The sequence below is a fragment of the Vitis riparia genome, chromosome 6 (genome assembly GCF_004353265.1).
Source record: "Vitis riparia cultivar Riparia Gloire de Montpellier isolate 1030 chromosome 6, EGFV_Vit.rip_1.0, whole genome shotgun sequence".
Taxonomy (NCBI): Eukaryota; Viridiplantae; Streptophyta; class Magnoliopsida; order Vitales; family Vitaceae; genus Vitis; species Vitis riparia.
Genome location: NC_048436.1, coordinates 18,578,891 through 18,593,381, shown reverse-complemented (window position 1 = coordinate 18,593,381; position 14,491 = coordinate 18,578,891). Strand labels below are relative to the sequence as shown.

The 14,491-nt window shown below is 33.3% G+C and overlaps 1 protein-coding gene across 14 annotated transcripts; it reads right to left on the bottom strand.

Annotated features, from left to right (window-relative positions):
• Nucleotides 1–1,282: 1,282 nt before the first annotated feature.
• LOC117915786 (DNA repair protein RAD51 homolog 2-like) lies at nucleotides 1,283–13,145 on the bottom strand. 14 transcript variants are annotated; one of them, XR_004651443.1, is made up of 14 exons: nucleotides 12,983–13,144; nucleotides 12,793–12,906; nucleotides 12,551–12,703; nucleotides 11,877–11,980; nucleotides 11,714–11,777; nucleotides 11,562–11,617; nucleotides 10,962–11,042; nucleotides 9,445–9,504; nucleotides 9,256–9,347; nucleotides 8,978–9,097; nucleotides 7,583–7,726; nucleotides 7,175–7,254; nucleotides 5,197–5,244; nucleotides 1,283–1,370 (listed from the first exon to the last, which is right to left on the bottom strand). XR_004651443.1 is itself a non-coding variant. In XM_034831468.1 (13 exons), exons 1-12 carry the CDS (start codon nucleotides 13,064–13,066, stop codon nucleotides 7,211–7,213), a joined length of 1,116 nt encoding a protein of 371 aa, XP_034687359.1. In that variant the 5' UTR covers nucleotides 13,067–13,144; the 3' UTR covers nucleotides 4,390–5,244; nucleotides 7,175–7,210. The 14 variants fall into 14 exon arrangements, 6 of the variants coding, with proteins under 6 accessions (XP_034687359.1, XP_034687361.1, XP_034687358.1 ...); XR_004651445.1 differs by lacking the exon at nucleotides 1,283–1,370 and adding an exon at nucleotides 4,390–4,644 and having other exon boundaries at nucleotides 7,152–7,254; XR_004651446.1 differs by lacking the exon at nucleotides 1,283–1,370 and adding an exon at nucleotides 6,005–6,074 and having other exon boundaries at nucleotides 4,390–5,244.
• Nucleotides 13,146–14,491: the final 1,346 nt, after the last annotated feature.

The window sequence follows — 14,491 nt, the reverse complement described above, 5'->3', positions numbered from 1 at the left end:
TTTAGAAAAATGTATTTTTGGTGCAAATGACATATATAGTACATGTTTTTTTTTTTTTTTTTTCACTAGTCCCATTTTTGAATAAATACGTATAATATTTATAATGGCTTTAGAAAGGGCAATGCAATCAATTGGAGTTCACTTTGCTTGCATCTTTTTAAAGGCGAAGAGTGCTTCAAGCTTTGCTTGATTCTAACACTAACATTAACACATCTCTTTGTAAGGTTTATGATTCAAAAGTCAATTTGAATTGGTTTGAATTTGAAAATATCTTTAAATAGTCAACCAATTGAAATGGGTTTGCCCAATTTTTCTATTTATGAATGATGGATGAGAATGAGGGGTCACTATTTGGTGGGTTGACTCTTTATCCCACTCGTCACATCAACACCAATCTCACCATTTTCATTTTTCCTCCATTACTTGATGCCATGGTTGATATTGCGTCCAATATATTTAACATTATTAGTTATTATTTAATATAATTTATTATCCACAAACTCAAATTTTATATCAAAAACAATATTCTCAATGATATAATAAACTCTTTAATTTACAGAGGTACACATAATTAGTTAATTGAATTACATAAGAATCTCAAGGACTTTTGTGTAAATTATTTTATATTTATATAAAATATAATTAAAACGTAAGTTAAATATTTTTTTATAATTTTTATGTTTTTATATTTTAATAAAAGATATATATTTTAATATTTTTATAATTCAAACTTATCCTAGCCGTTCAAATTTTGTCCATGTCATTAGTCAAACGGAACAAAGGATTAGATGGTTGAACTCGCTCAATTTTGGATTCAAAATTGCAATAAAAAATATTTATATATTAAGTTCCATAAATTTATTAATTTTGGGGGAGAAAAAGATTAAAGAGAAAATTAAGCATAAAAATTGGGGTCCCGAGTGGGGCTTCAAAGTCGTGAACAAAATAATGGCAAGACAAACTAATTATATGCGAGCGTCTTTTTCTCAACCGACACGTGGCAGTGGAAAGGCAGAATTGTGGGAGAGAGAAAGGGACAGGCATATACGATATTTTTTTTCATAGTCACGAACAATTAGTACCTTCCTCTTAGGGTAATCCTCCTACCTTAAAACCTTTTACTAAGCTTCTTTGCTAATTCTAGTAACTTCAACCAACCATCCCCACCACCTTGATTATGACTCTTCCACCGGCAATATCCGGTTCCACAAGTCACCTCATCCCCACAATCGTATTCGTATCAACAACGCTATCTTGGGTCCCTCCCTCGACCAATCACCCTCCTCCACGTACTTGATTCTAGACTTTGCCCAACCCGCCCTCTTGCTTATAAGTTTCCAAATGGTTCATGGACGGAGAAGATTTTTTCCCTAAAAAATAATTTAATAATAACAATAAATTAATAATTTATAAAAACAAAAGTACTTAAAAATTAAAAGCCAAAGGTCCACCATCATTATAAAAATCCTTTTTTTTCAAATACTGATAATATTTTTTTACGTAGAAGTCTTGTATGGCTCAAGATGAAAATATAAAATACTATAATAGTAAAAATTAATAATTAAAAAAAAACGGCTGCCGATATGCTGTGTTCTACCACTATACTTATTCCAAATCCTTTTTTTTTCGGCTATAAAAACTTCAAAAAAAAAAAAGAAAAAAGAAAAAAAAGCAGTGATTAATTAATGATATTGATTTATTTTATTATTCAACCTTAATTTAAAATATTAAACCTAGGAAAAGCAAGTCAATTGCATTTAAAAAATACACATAGCTTCGTGGCCAAACGACCTTTTGCTTTGTGTGGAAGTCTTGTAGATATGACAATTTTCGAGGGTATCAATGCAATGAGATAATATATATATATATAAAAGAAGGTATGGGCATGTATAATATTAAAGAAAAAAAAAAAAAAAAAGTGTAAAATGGGAAAGTAGAAATGGGGTTTCCTTTTTTGGTGGGTATATTGTCGGCAAGGTTGTGTACGAGGTTTGTGCCTAGGGGGACGTGGACGCTTCCTCTCCATTCATGGAAATTACCTTTTCTATCATTATCCTTAGTCAAACTCTTATATTTTTCCTTTTCTTTTTTTAAAATTTAAAATTTTAAAATATTTTATTCTATTCTCTCTCCTCAACCCGCCATTATTGCCAAGTCTGAATCAATGGGAAACGAAAAAAAATATAAAATAAAATAAAGAAAAAGAAAAAGAAAAATGCTGGTATCGTACCACTACTTTTTCATATGTGTAATCACCTAAATGCCCTTATCCAACCCCATATTTATTTATTTATTTATTTATAATTGGCGTGAAGAGACCGGCTCCTGTGCGGTCGACATCACGCATTCAACGTGACAAAAGGAGATCTCCCAAACTTTTCTGACAAATCAGGACCATCAAAAGGCTCCCCGAACTGTTGAATCCTAAGTTGTTTCCCTTTCCCATGCTCATCATCATTCATCACAACGCCAAGGCAGACATACAACTCAATTATAGCTGATAACCGGGGTGTATTATCCACCGAATCAAACCGGTCAATCCTATGAGACTTTATATAATTTCTTTTTCCTTCACATGTCACATATGATTATTAAATATAAGAGGTAAAAAAATAAAATAAGTACAAATAATTATTTTATATTCAATAATCACTCCTCACAACGTGAGACACACTCAATCTTCAAGGTCTCAACACCATTAGTTCGTACTTTGATTCAATCTTTATTTTATGGACAACCTATAGGTCTATAGTTTGATTTTGTTCACTCTAACTCAATGCCCTTTTGGACTAAAATTAGATCCATATGTATTTTTCTTTTTAAATATTACAATTATAAAACTTTTTTAATTCATAATTAAATCTCTATTAATATTTTTTTATATTTTGAATTTTAGTAGATGATTGTTTAATAACTTAAAGTGACTTAATAATTTAATTTAAGTCCTTAAATAAATTATTTATATTTAATAAAATAACTTAATGATACGATTTAAAATAAAAAATAACTTTAACTAATAAATAAAAATAATTAACTTATTCTTAAGTTTTAAATCTTTATTTTATTTTTTTTATCCATAATTACTCTAATTACCTTTACATTAAGACCTCCATTGTTAACCAATTTTCTTTAATTATAATTTATGAGGATAAATATGTTAATTTGATAATTTAGAATAAATTTTAAATTAATTTTATCAAATAATCTTAATACTTAAAAGTAAAAATTAAATAATAAATTTTAAGTCAACAATAAATATAATTTAATTTAAAATCAACTTAAATAATTACTATTAAATTTTACCAAACATCACTTTTTTTTAATAATTATAAATTATTAGATTTTAAATATTATTTTGATAAAAATAATATTTCTTAAACTGAATATACTATTTACTTTGCAAGATGATTGATTCTGTCACTTACCTATTAATTAATTGACTTAAAAGCATACCAAAATACCTTTTTTTTCTTTTGTTTGGTAGCAAAGAAAATGAGGTGTGAAAACGATGCTAACCATTTTTTTATATTATTATTATATAATTAAAAACTCACGAATATCACACCGAACACGTACCATCAAAGCCATTAAATCTACAGTGATTAAACCGACAAAAAAGAAAAAAAAAAAAGGGAAAAAAGAAAAGGAGGCCTAAACGAGTATTTTCTTTTTATTTTTTTTAAGGAAAATGATAGGACCTGATGGCTTTAAAAGCACTATTGCAAAAAGTTGATTCAACCTTTGGGCTTTTCCACAAGGGCCACATTTAAACGCGACAATTTTCGGTATCATTCTATCTCCATCGACCATCGACTATTTTAAGGAAAGAGATTATTTTTTCCCTTTTTTTTTTTTTGAGGGGGTTAAGGCCAGTTGCCACAAGAGGCAATGCACATTAAACAAATCAGAATTAAGAAAGAAAGAAGATTATACATCAAGGTGGTCCATCATGGCCAACAAATACAATGCCACTAATTAATATAATATGCACCATGCCACTAATTAATATATGATCTTTTATTATGTAGTATACCATATACTAAGCATAAAAAAATTTCGAGGAGATTAAGATGCCAAAACATACAATAAAAAAAAAAGGCATGCCAATTCACATAATCCGAGATTCGTTTAATTTAATGAAGATTTGCTTTTGAGCTTAGACCTTGTTTGGATCGATTTTTGACGAATTAAAAGCTCTTTTTGAGCATTTATTAATAAATATTTCCGTGTTTGATAAAATTTTTATAATACCGATATTATCCTTTAAAATCGGAGAGGAAGCGGAACTTAAAATCAACAGGGGTTTGGAAACCATTGATACCCAAAGTGAGAATGGTGGCTAAGTGGATGATTCACATAACACAACTGAGAGACCTAAGGAAAAGAAGATTCAAAGCAATCCTGGTGTGTGGAGAGAAATGATATAAAATGGAAAAGCCTAAGAGAAGAAAGGAAAGAAACCTTAAAAACCAGTCAATCTTTGTGTGCTTTGGGTGCATATAATATTTTTCCTTTTGTCTTGAGAAACCATTCTTGAAGGGTGTGGACTGTGGAGTACTTTTATGTCTTCTTTAGGCGAGAGCAAACAAACAAACAACCCAACCCAGTTCCTTGTATAGTTTAAAAGCTCTTTTTCCTCGGTTCCTACAAATAATAAACAAGAATAAATCTTTTGAATCTTGATGGAGTGCATGCTAAGGTATTCTTGTTCCAAAGATCTGACTCATAAACTAATAAGATTTTGCTTTGGTACATGATCACATGGTATCACCCTCATCATGCCATCATGATCTTTGCCGCCTAATTTTTTTTTTTTTCGTCGATGAACCTCCCATGACCAAGCCCTTTGGACTTTCATGGGGATATTGCAGCCTTTTTTCTTTTTAAATAACCAAGAAACTTCCTATGGCCGAGCCCCTTGGACGCTCCATAGGGACCCAAAATCTCTGGGTACTGATAGTGCCTGTCACAACCAGCACTGGTTCAACAAACAACAGAAATCAAACCTAGGATCATACACCTCTACCACAGATATCCTAGCATTTGCCTTAACCGGCTAGACACCTTGACAGGCTACAGCCGAATGCTGACTATTTATGGAAACTCAATGTTGCCACTTCTCTACTCCTTACTGGAGATTCATGATAATAGAACAAATAGCAGGTATGATTATATCTTTTAGGTGTAAGTCATTACCTTAAATTATGTGTTCCTTGTCTGCTGGTCTGCATGAATCCATTGCATCTGAAACAAATAGTGGTTGGTTAGTGCAAGAAAAAACAATGCTTACAACCTTGTATAATGTCTAAACTCTGATTTCTGGAGCTTCAGAGAGTAAAGAAACTATAATAATAATTCTAACCAGCTGGCTAAATGAAAGTTTATTAGCAGAGTAAGATCTATAGCATTACCAGAGTTAAGAGGGTGTGTTCAATGGGAAAAGTGCCAAAGATGCTCAGACAAAATCTAAATTATGTTAGAAAAGAAATGAAGGAAACCAAAAAGAAAGAAACAAATACTCAAAGGCAGTCACAATCTGCATGCTAAACTCAAGTTCAAGCTCAATAAAGAACAGTCTTCCTAATATAAAAATCCCCAACTCTCTGGCAGTATCCTTTTTGAATCCTTTTACCAAATCTTATGCCTAAACTGAGAATGTCTTCATCTTGTGAACATTTTTCCTTTAACATCTCTACTCCTATTCTTCTTTTCCTCTCTCTCTTACTCTCTCACTCTCTCACTCTCTCAGCAATTCAGTTCAAATTTCACCCTCACATGCAGCAAGCAATAGCTCTCTACTTTCCACCCTTCATCGGAGACTCAAAAAGTTGCGGCGATTCCTTTTTATATTATGAGTAAACTGTCATTGGCTGATCCTGACCTCCCCTTCCAATATAAAAGAAAGAAAAATGGATTAGATCAATGAGTATTTGTTTCCTTCAACATAATCATCAATACACTTAAAATTTTGAATTCTATAATGAAAAAGAAATATCACAATCACCCGGTTTGTGTGCTTCTCAATTTGCTTGATCACTTCTTAATTCTTAATCATCATGTTCCCCCTCTGTCCACTTCACCAAAAAAGACAAAACAACATAAAAGAAAGTCCTTCCTCTCTGAATGTAATGAGAACCTGAGCAAATATATTAAAAAACACTAGCTAACACAGGGATATTTTTGTTTGTAGCTTCGCCCTTCAGACCATTACCATAAGATGGACAACCCACTTCTACCATTTTGTTCTATTCAGGAATGCCAAGACATAGGCAAAAATAACTGAAGGATGCCCTCTTATTTTTTTACTTTTCCCTGGCTTCTAGCCAATCTAACACTTAAATGACAGGTTTGGCCAGGATCAACAGGACTTATAAGCAGCCTAATTCTTCTCCATCTATACTTGTCAAACCAACTCCAGGTCTATGTGATGCAAGATCTTGTACATATCACATGACCATAAACACTAAAACTCAACATTTACCTCCATATGAACACAAACCCTAAAACATTACCCTCAAACTAAACTCCCAACTTCTCCACTACCCACCTTTTCCACATATCAAAAGGGTTCACTGCTGATATACCCTTAAGAATCCTCAAGGGTTTTTTCATTTTTTGAATAATTAGATTAGACAAAATAGAATTTGATATCTCAAAATACTAATTATGATTCAAATTGAAGCATGTATTACAATTTCATTGATAGAAATTAAAAATAAGTAAATTGACACGGTTGTCTCAAGTTGAAGCAAGTACACATCACCACATTTTGTTGATAACTATATTAACACACTTAAACCTATTCCGAAGTAGGACACACAGCTTTAAATAGGCTTAGAATGGTAGAGCAGGATTCCAGCTACTCAGTGCCGACCCCAGGTAGTTGAGAATTTATCTCGTTATAATGCTAGTCAGTTCTGTCTATTACAAAGAGGAATCCAATTTATCTATCACATGACAAATTCATGACAGCTGTTTAAACTATCTTATACGGCAAAGTGGAATTACACTGTTTCTATCCAAGTTCATTCACCTACAAAAGATACCATTTTTAAAAAAATGTGTGAATGAATAAAGAATGTGTTCTTCATTGGATTTTCCTCAAAAGTAAAAGGTAACATAGGAGCACGGTTCAAATGAGTCAGCAGTACATGGTATAAGAATTGCAACATGCCTACATATTGATTGATGCAGCTTGCGTCCTGATTGATCACTGCAACCTTTCACTGTCAAAGTTGATGATGTCCTCGTGGCCTGCATTTCAGCATTAAAGCAAAATATGAGGCTTCCCAAATTGTATACTTCAAGCAAGTTTTGCTTAGTCTACAATACAGCTGGCATTCAAAGCATTTTCATGCATATGGGCATAGAGGTGGACCCCCTAATATCTTGGCAAGGTAATGGTACTGATATCATTTGTTGGGGGATTTGTTTTCATCAAAATCATGCAAGCAAAAATCAATAGATGAAGGGTGCCACCCTCACATGTGCTCCCCTGTAGGACAATGCCATTGGTAGGTTCTTCAGTTTGCACTATTACTTGTTCTGCAAATTTCACCCTACAGAAGTTCTGATAACAAACCTTGATAGTGAATTGTGCTTATCTGTGGTCCTTTCATTTCTATTCCCTCATCATTTAGCAAGGAGATCCCTGATGGAGTTATGTTGAAAGGGAATGCCAGAGGTGGAGATATTGGAGATTTTGCCACTTTCAGAAACCTCTGACCTGCAAAAGAAGAAAAAGCATATTTCATACTAATAAAAAATGTTATAGATTTTCAGATGTTAATAGAAATGAATCCTCTCATTTAAAATAATGATTAATGTTGGCTTAGACACGAAGAAATTTATTCATTGTATAAAAGTATTCCTGTTTAAAATATATGCCCATTGATTATGGCTTTTTTCAAACACTTGAAGAGAAAAAAAAATTGTTTCAATATTTCAAATTTAAAGCACTGTAAATATAAAAAGGATGGCAAAAGAATCCCTAATTTGGAAAAAGTTGTTACCTCTGAAGAAAAATATGAGATCCCTAATAAGCTTTGCTTACTTTCAGACAAATCCTTGTGGTTGTAAAAGGTTGATCTATTGTCAATCTAAGTCCACATGAAGATATAAAGTTCAAACTTTGCTGGTAATGGGTCACACAACTCAGCCATCCAGAGATAGCACTTATGATTACCTTAACATGTTGGAGTTTGAGTTGGCTTGGCTCTCAAAGTCATAATATTCTGCTGTGTTTTGACTTCAAAACTGCACTGTGGCCTTGAGAAGATGATGGCCTTCTTGGGATACAGCTTTTAAAGGCATGTATCGACTCAAGAATTTTTTTTCCTGGGTTTGCACATTAAAAGTTTGGATGTTGTACCAGGTTCCAAGCCTCTAAAGTAGTGGCAGAGGATAGAATCTTTTACAGATCTTCCAGACCATCAATTGCAAGGAGATCACATCATGGAGAAGACTGCCAACTCAGATGTGTCTGAAACCCAAGTACTATAATTACTGCCCATGACACCCAGACATGATGGGTCTAGAAAAATTCTAATGGGTCAAAATGGCCTCAGACAAGTATTTTGCAGAAAAATAACACATCCTTGGGTCCAAATCATGCAGAAGTAGTGATGAAATTTAGGTTTCATAATGAGGTACGAATTGACCCAGAGCAGAGGGTAAAAGAAAAGCAAGAATTTGCTCAGAAAAAAAGGTTTTGTTGTGTTTGTGCATCAGATATTCCATAACAGCACAAGCATAAAAACAAACTTTCCTCCAAAAACTGAATGGATAAATCAAATAACAGTCGTATTGTGATAGGGCCAACTAAAACAGCGGTTTATGCTTACTGGGAACATTAACTACTTGATTTTTTTTTTTCCTTTTGGCATACTGAAAGAAAAATGGATATTATAGATGCTGTCAGGTTCACCTATCATGACAGCCTAGGATCATTTAAAGTTAATGTAAGTCTTATAATAACCTGCTTTAGCCTCAAGCACAAGACGAATGGTTACAGCATGAGCCCAATGAATCCCCAAAGCAGCAACAAGATGAGAATCAAATCTCGTGTGGTCATCTACAGTTTCACCCCTGCTCTCCACTGCAAGGGATAAATTATAGGATTAATAATCAGGCCAGAAGCTTTCACAATCTAAATTATCTAATGTTGAGAATCACCCTGTTATTCACTGCAAAGAATAGATTATAGTGTTAATAATTTTGGGCAGAAGGTTTCACAATCTAATTTTGCCACTGCACCTTGGAAGGAATATTGCGAGGTTCCGTCATGGCTTTGAGACCTCACCTGGTTTGTCACTACAATAGGAATTCGTGAAAATTCTGCAACTGACCTAGAGATGTCAAAAATGTAATATCACTTGACCAGAAAAAATAATATGTAGCCAAGAAGTTCCAAGAAACCAAAAGTTAAAGGGATATGATCCTCACTTAATAAAAGAAATATGCCAACCCAATGAATGTTGTCTGGTAGGCCCCTGGTCATATTCCCTGAAAAACAAAAATGGTGGACAATGCCTAAATATCACAAAAGCCAGAAGGCAAGGTGCATCATCCAGCTAGTATCTATGCTTGGATTTTGTATGGACTCCTAAGGTCAGACCAAATTTATGCCCAGAAAAAAGGAAACTACAATTCATGCCGTAGAGCATATGGAGATAGAACATGCAACAATGGTGTCAGAAAACCTGAAGAATACAAGAAAGGGGGATTAACTTTGAGGAATTAAATTGACCAAACAAGTTTCCATCAAGCAACAGTTGAAAATTCCAAGAAGTTCCACACATAAATGTAGGTAACATTAGAACTACAATTTTCTATTACAGGGTAAAAATTACTTAATAAGGATGCACAATGCAGCCATTATGATACACAAGTTTGAAATATTGTCTAGAGAGTCTACAGATTCAGATGGCATTATGATACACAATGTTAGGCAGTTAATGAAAAATGCCCAGAAAACGGATGAGGCTGAAATCAGCACACCAAGCAGAGTTACAATACAAATGCTAGAGGGCAAAATGAATGCATTCATGAGAAGTTAGAGATTGCTTCAATCATGGGCAACACAAGGAAGAAATGAAAGTCATTTAAAATGGCTGGGCGATATACAAAAACTAATGAATGCACAAGCAAAAAAGAATGACTTGATTAAAGTCGCAGTCAGTGAAATGAAAAGACAAAGGTCAAATGGAACATTGGTCAAGGTGGTGAAATATATGATTAGCGAGGAATTAATAGAGGACATGACACTTAAATAAAGTTAAATTGCCAAATAGGATTTTTGTAGCTGACCCCAATCAATCAGATTAAGGCTGAATTGAGTTGAATTCAATACATTCAGTGTCAGACACTGCCATCTAGGCTGAAGTTTCTGATACTCAAGTAAGAAAAAAGAAATAGGGTGAAAATTGGCAGAAATAAAAGCATTCAAACATCCCTCCCTCTCCTCTCAGTGTTAGATTCAAAACAATTTGGCAGATTTTATTTCTTAGATTTACAACATTTCTTTCACCATTCCCTCTTAAGATAAGGAAATACCCAAGCCAATGACTGACAAAGTATAATGTGAACAGAACCAAGATTACGAATTCCATTGCATGAGAGAACTCAATACAATAATAAATTCACCTTTGAGAGGAAAAGTAAACGATTGTATTGAAGGCTGGTTCTACACAGATCAGATATTTGAGGTTATCCTTTTCAGAAAAAACCAGAATTTTAGTTCCCAATAACAATATATATATTTTATAATACATAATAGAATATAATAGACATTTATACTAGAGATCTAAAGCAAATAGCTGCAGATAAAATATCGCTCAATCTCAAGTAAGGGTAGTTATACTATTTCATGCAACAAGAGTAGCTGATGTGGAAGTGTGGCAGCTTGATCTGAGTCCAAATAAAAAGGTCTAGACACATATCATTTCAATATTAAAACTCACCCTGTAACAAGAGCAGCCATGCTATCAATCACAAGCAACTTCACATGATTTTGGAGAAGTGAAATCTTAATGTGCTGTAAGCTGGAAATAAATTACACAATTAAAACTCAAAAAAGGGAATTAAGTAGCCTCTTGACTTGTTCATATACAGAAGTAAGAAAGACAAAGGGAAGAAAAGCTTCAAGGAATTTCTCAGCAGCGCATGTACTTTTAATTATTCATTAGAAACATGATGCACCTTTCATTTAGCTTAATCCAAAAGATAGACAATTTTGGATTTTTTAATAAATGAACTAAATTAAACATGTGATTGAAAAATGGATAGCATGGTGGAACATTGGAGCATAATTAAAAAAATTGTGGGTTTAACATGATTGATACTGAACTTCAGAAACCACAGGTGGACTAAGGAGATGCTTGGCTATGCTAACTCATGCATTAGGGACAAAAATCAAATTTATCAACAAGATAATATTCATTAGACTCGGGTTATATTCCAATCAGCAGATAGATTTGCATAAATTCTCTACTGATGGAAAATAAGTCAGATTTACCAACAAAATAACATCTATTGGACTCAAGTTATATTTTAGGAAACACCTCTCAGTAAATTCAGACAGTGATGTTGGCCTCAAAACTAGGATCCTCCCGGCCATCTGCAAAATAAATTAAAAATGCCCTTTTGAGATCCTCAACTCTGCTATAAAATTAACAAATGAAAACAATAAAAACCGGATAAACAGTGGGCATGCCTCCTTTGCCATTCCTTCCACATGGAATATTTCTGGGAAACTCTTTGATCCAATTTCTATCATCCTGCAGAAAGAAATGTTCAAATTATGAACAGTTGTCATGTCTTGTTAAAACATAGCAATGAAAATTATGTCACAAACCTGAATTACTAGAAGCAAATACCTTCTTGAACTAAACTTGGATTCGGCATCAATATATATTACACGGCCATCTAAGCCTCCATAACTTGCAGGCAGAGAAGCCAATAATGAGAGTTTAAGGCAAAACTGCAATTCCATCAAATAGACAACAATTCAACCTGTCTCAGGCAGATATTTCCCATAAAAGAATGCACATACTCCAAGGTCATATTTGATTGCAATATGAACTCATTAAATAAAATGCCTGCTTCTCAGTATTAGTCATGCAATAGCTCTTCTCATATGTATATCTTTTCAAAATAGGCACCAAAAAATGTAGTCTTGTATCTTGCAAATCCCACATTCCCTGTTTTCCCAGTGGACCAAACAATGGAGAATTATTGTTATCTTTGATAAAGGGAGTGAAACTTTTTATGAAGCTAGACACACTAAGAAGAAAAGCAAATTGACCAAAAAAAAAAAACAAAAAAACAAAAACAAGAAATGCCCATAGTAGCAAAGCTCATAATCAAAACCCAATACCTATATCATTTTCTTCAAATTTTTGTGATATCGATTCTGAAAGTTTCCTTCTTATTTCTCATGTTTGTATGTTAGTTCCAGCAACAAATTGGTAATCCCAACCATCAAATATCTTGATAAATATTGGAACACAACAATTAGGGAAAAATAAAATCTCAAAACCAAAAAACATACTTGGGTTTTGCCAATTCCGGGAGGACCAACCAACTCAGTAAGAACACCAAATGGGATTCCACCCCCTAAAGCCTCGTCCAACCCTTTGAGGCGTGTGGGAAGATGGCCAGCCATATACTCATTCTGAACCCTCTGCTCCATCAGTGACAGGGCCTACAAAACACAACGACTGTAACCCACATTTCCAATTCTGTTTCTGTGAAAATGGAATGATGGGTTTTGCAAGTAGCGATGATTCTTACAGTTTGCGTCGGTGGCGAGACGATTTCGCTGATGTGTGCCACTGCAGATGTTACTCGCGCCATACCCACATCCAATAACTCCATCAATTCGAATTCGGTTAGAGATAATGCTTCCTGAAACCACACAATACCTATGGAAAATATGATTCCAATTTTCTACGAAAGATTAAAGGGTTAGTGGGGAGGTTACCTTGGCAGTAGTGATGTTGCGAGCAGCGAAGATGTTGGCTATTGATGTGGGGAGACCCATCTCACTGATCAACTTGTTCGCCATCGTTCCTTCTTCCTTTGCCCTCCCTTCTCCGGAGCGTTTCTACACTTAAATTCCATTTTTTGAGGGAAAAATGTGGGCATACAGAGCGATTTTTTTTTTTTTTTTGCAATTAAGAAATTATTTGTTTAGCTTTTCCAAGGTACCAAAAAAAAAAATCCATATACCACTGTGAATATTTATGACATGCAGCTGTTATGAGTTGTGGAGGTGTAATTTAAAATTCAATGAAAATAAAGGATAGGAACAGAGAAGAACACATCATTTACCCATTAGTTTTCCCGTTGCATTAAATGTAGGAAAGTAATAATGAAAATAAGATCGGTTCTTGAAAATAATTTTTTATTATTTTTAAAAAAATTTCAATCCAAAATAAAATTTCAAAAATTATTTTGATTAATAATTGAAAATATGAAAAATGCTTTAAAAACATTGTACCGAAACATAAGTGTGTACTATCTTTATGGAAAATAAGTTGACAAAATTATTTTTTATATTTGAGTTGTGAAGTAAAATTTTATTCCTCTAAATTATTTTTAAGAATTGTTTTTTAATGATACTATTCCTGAAAATATGATTAAAGAGCTTACAAATTTTGAAATTTTGACACCTAAATACAATGTAAGGGATGCCTTATTTTTATAGGCTACACCTTGGAAAGTTTGATAAAAATGAATAAAAGAATGAAAAAGGATTGAAAATAAAAAGTGATGGAAAATATTGTGGAAGTTTAATAATTGTTTCTCTTTTTAAATTACTTATACTTTTATCTTTTGTATTAAATGTTTGATTGATGAACCAAGAAAAACAATTATTGAGTTTTCTCTCTATGAGTTTCAACAGTAGTATTGAATTTGATCTACTTTGAGTGTTATACATAAATGTAGATATAAGTAGAGAGATTTTGGAAGCATGGGGGACTTTTTGTATTAGAAAGTTGTTTTCTTTACTAACTAATTACAAAGTTTACTAAAACTAGTTAACAACTTATTCAACTTGCCCCCTCGAGCAATGCTATGCCTTGGCAAAGATGAGTTTGTCATGAAGTAGTCCAAACCGAGTAGTAGTTAAGGGCTTAGTCAATAGATTTGTAAGTTGTTTTTCCAGTTGCATGAAACATGGGATTTGAAGCTAAGGATCCTGCTTCAATGTTGTCACACCATAATATAGGACTACACATAGTTTTGAGTCCAAGTTCAGAAAACAAGCTTTGTAGCCAAACTATTTCAGTAGCATCTTGAGCTAAAGCTCGATATTCACTCTTAGTACTTGATCTTGCTACAACATTTTGCTTTCGAGAACTCCATTGAATCAAATTTCTTCCAAGAAAAATACAATAACCACTAGTAGACCTCTTGTCGTCAGTGTTATTAGCCCAATTTGCATTGGTGAATCCTTTAAGGAACAAAGCTTTTACTAGTTGAAACT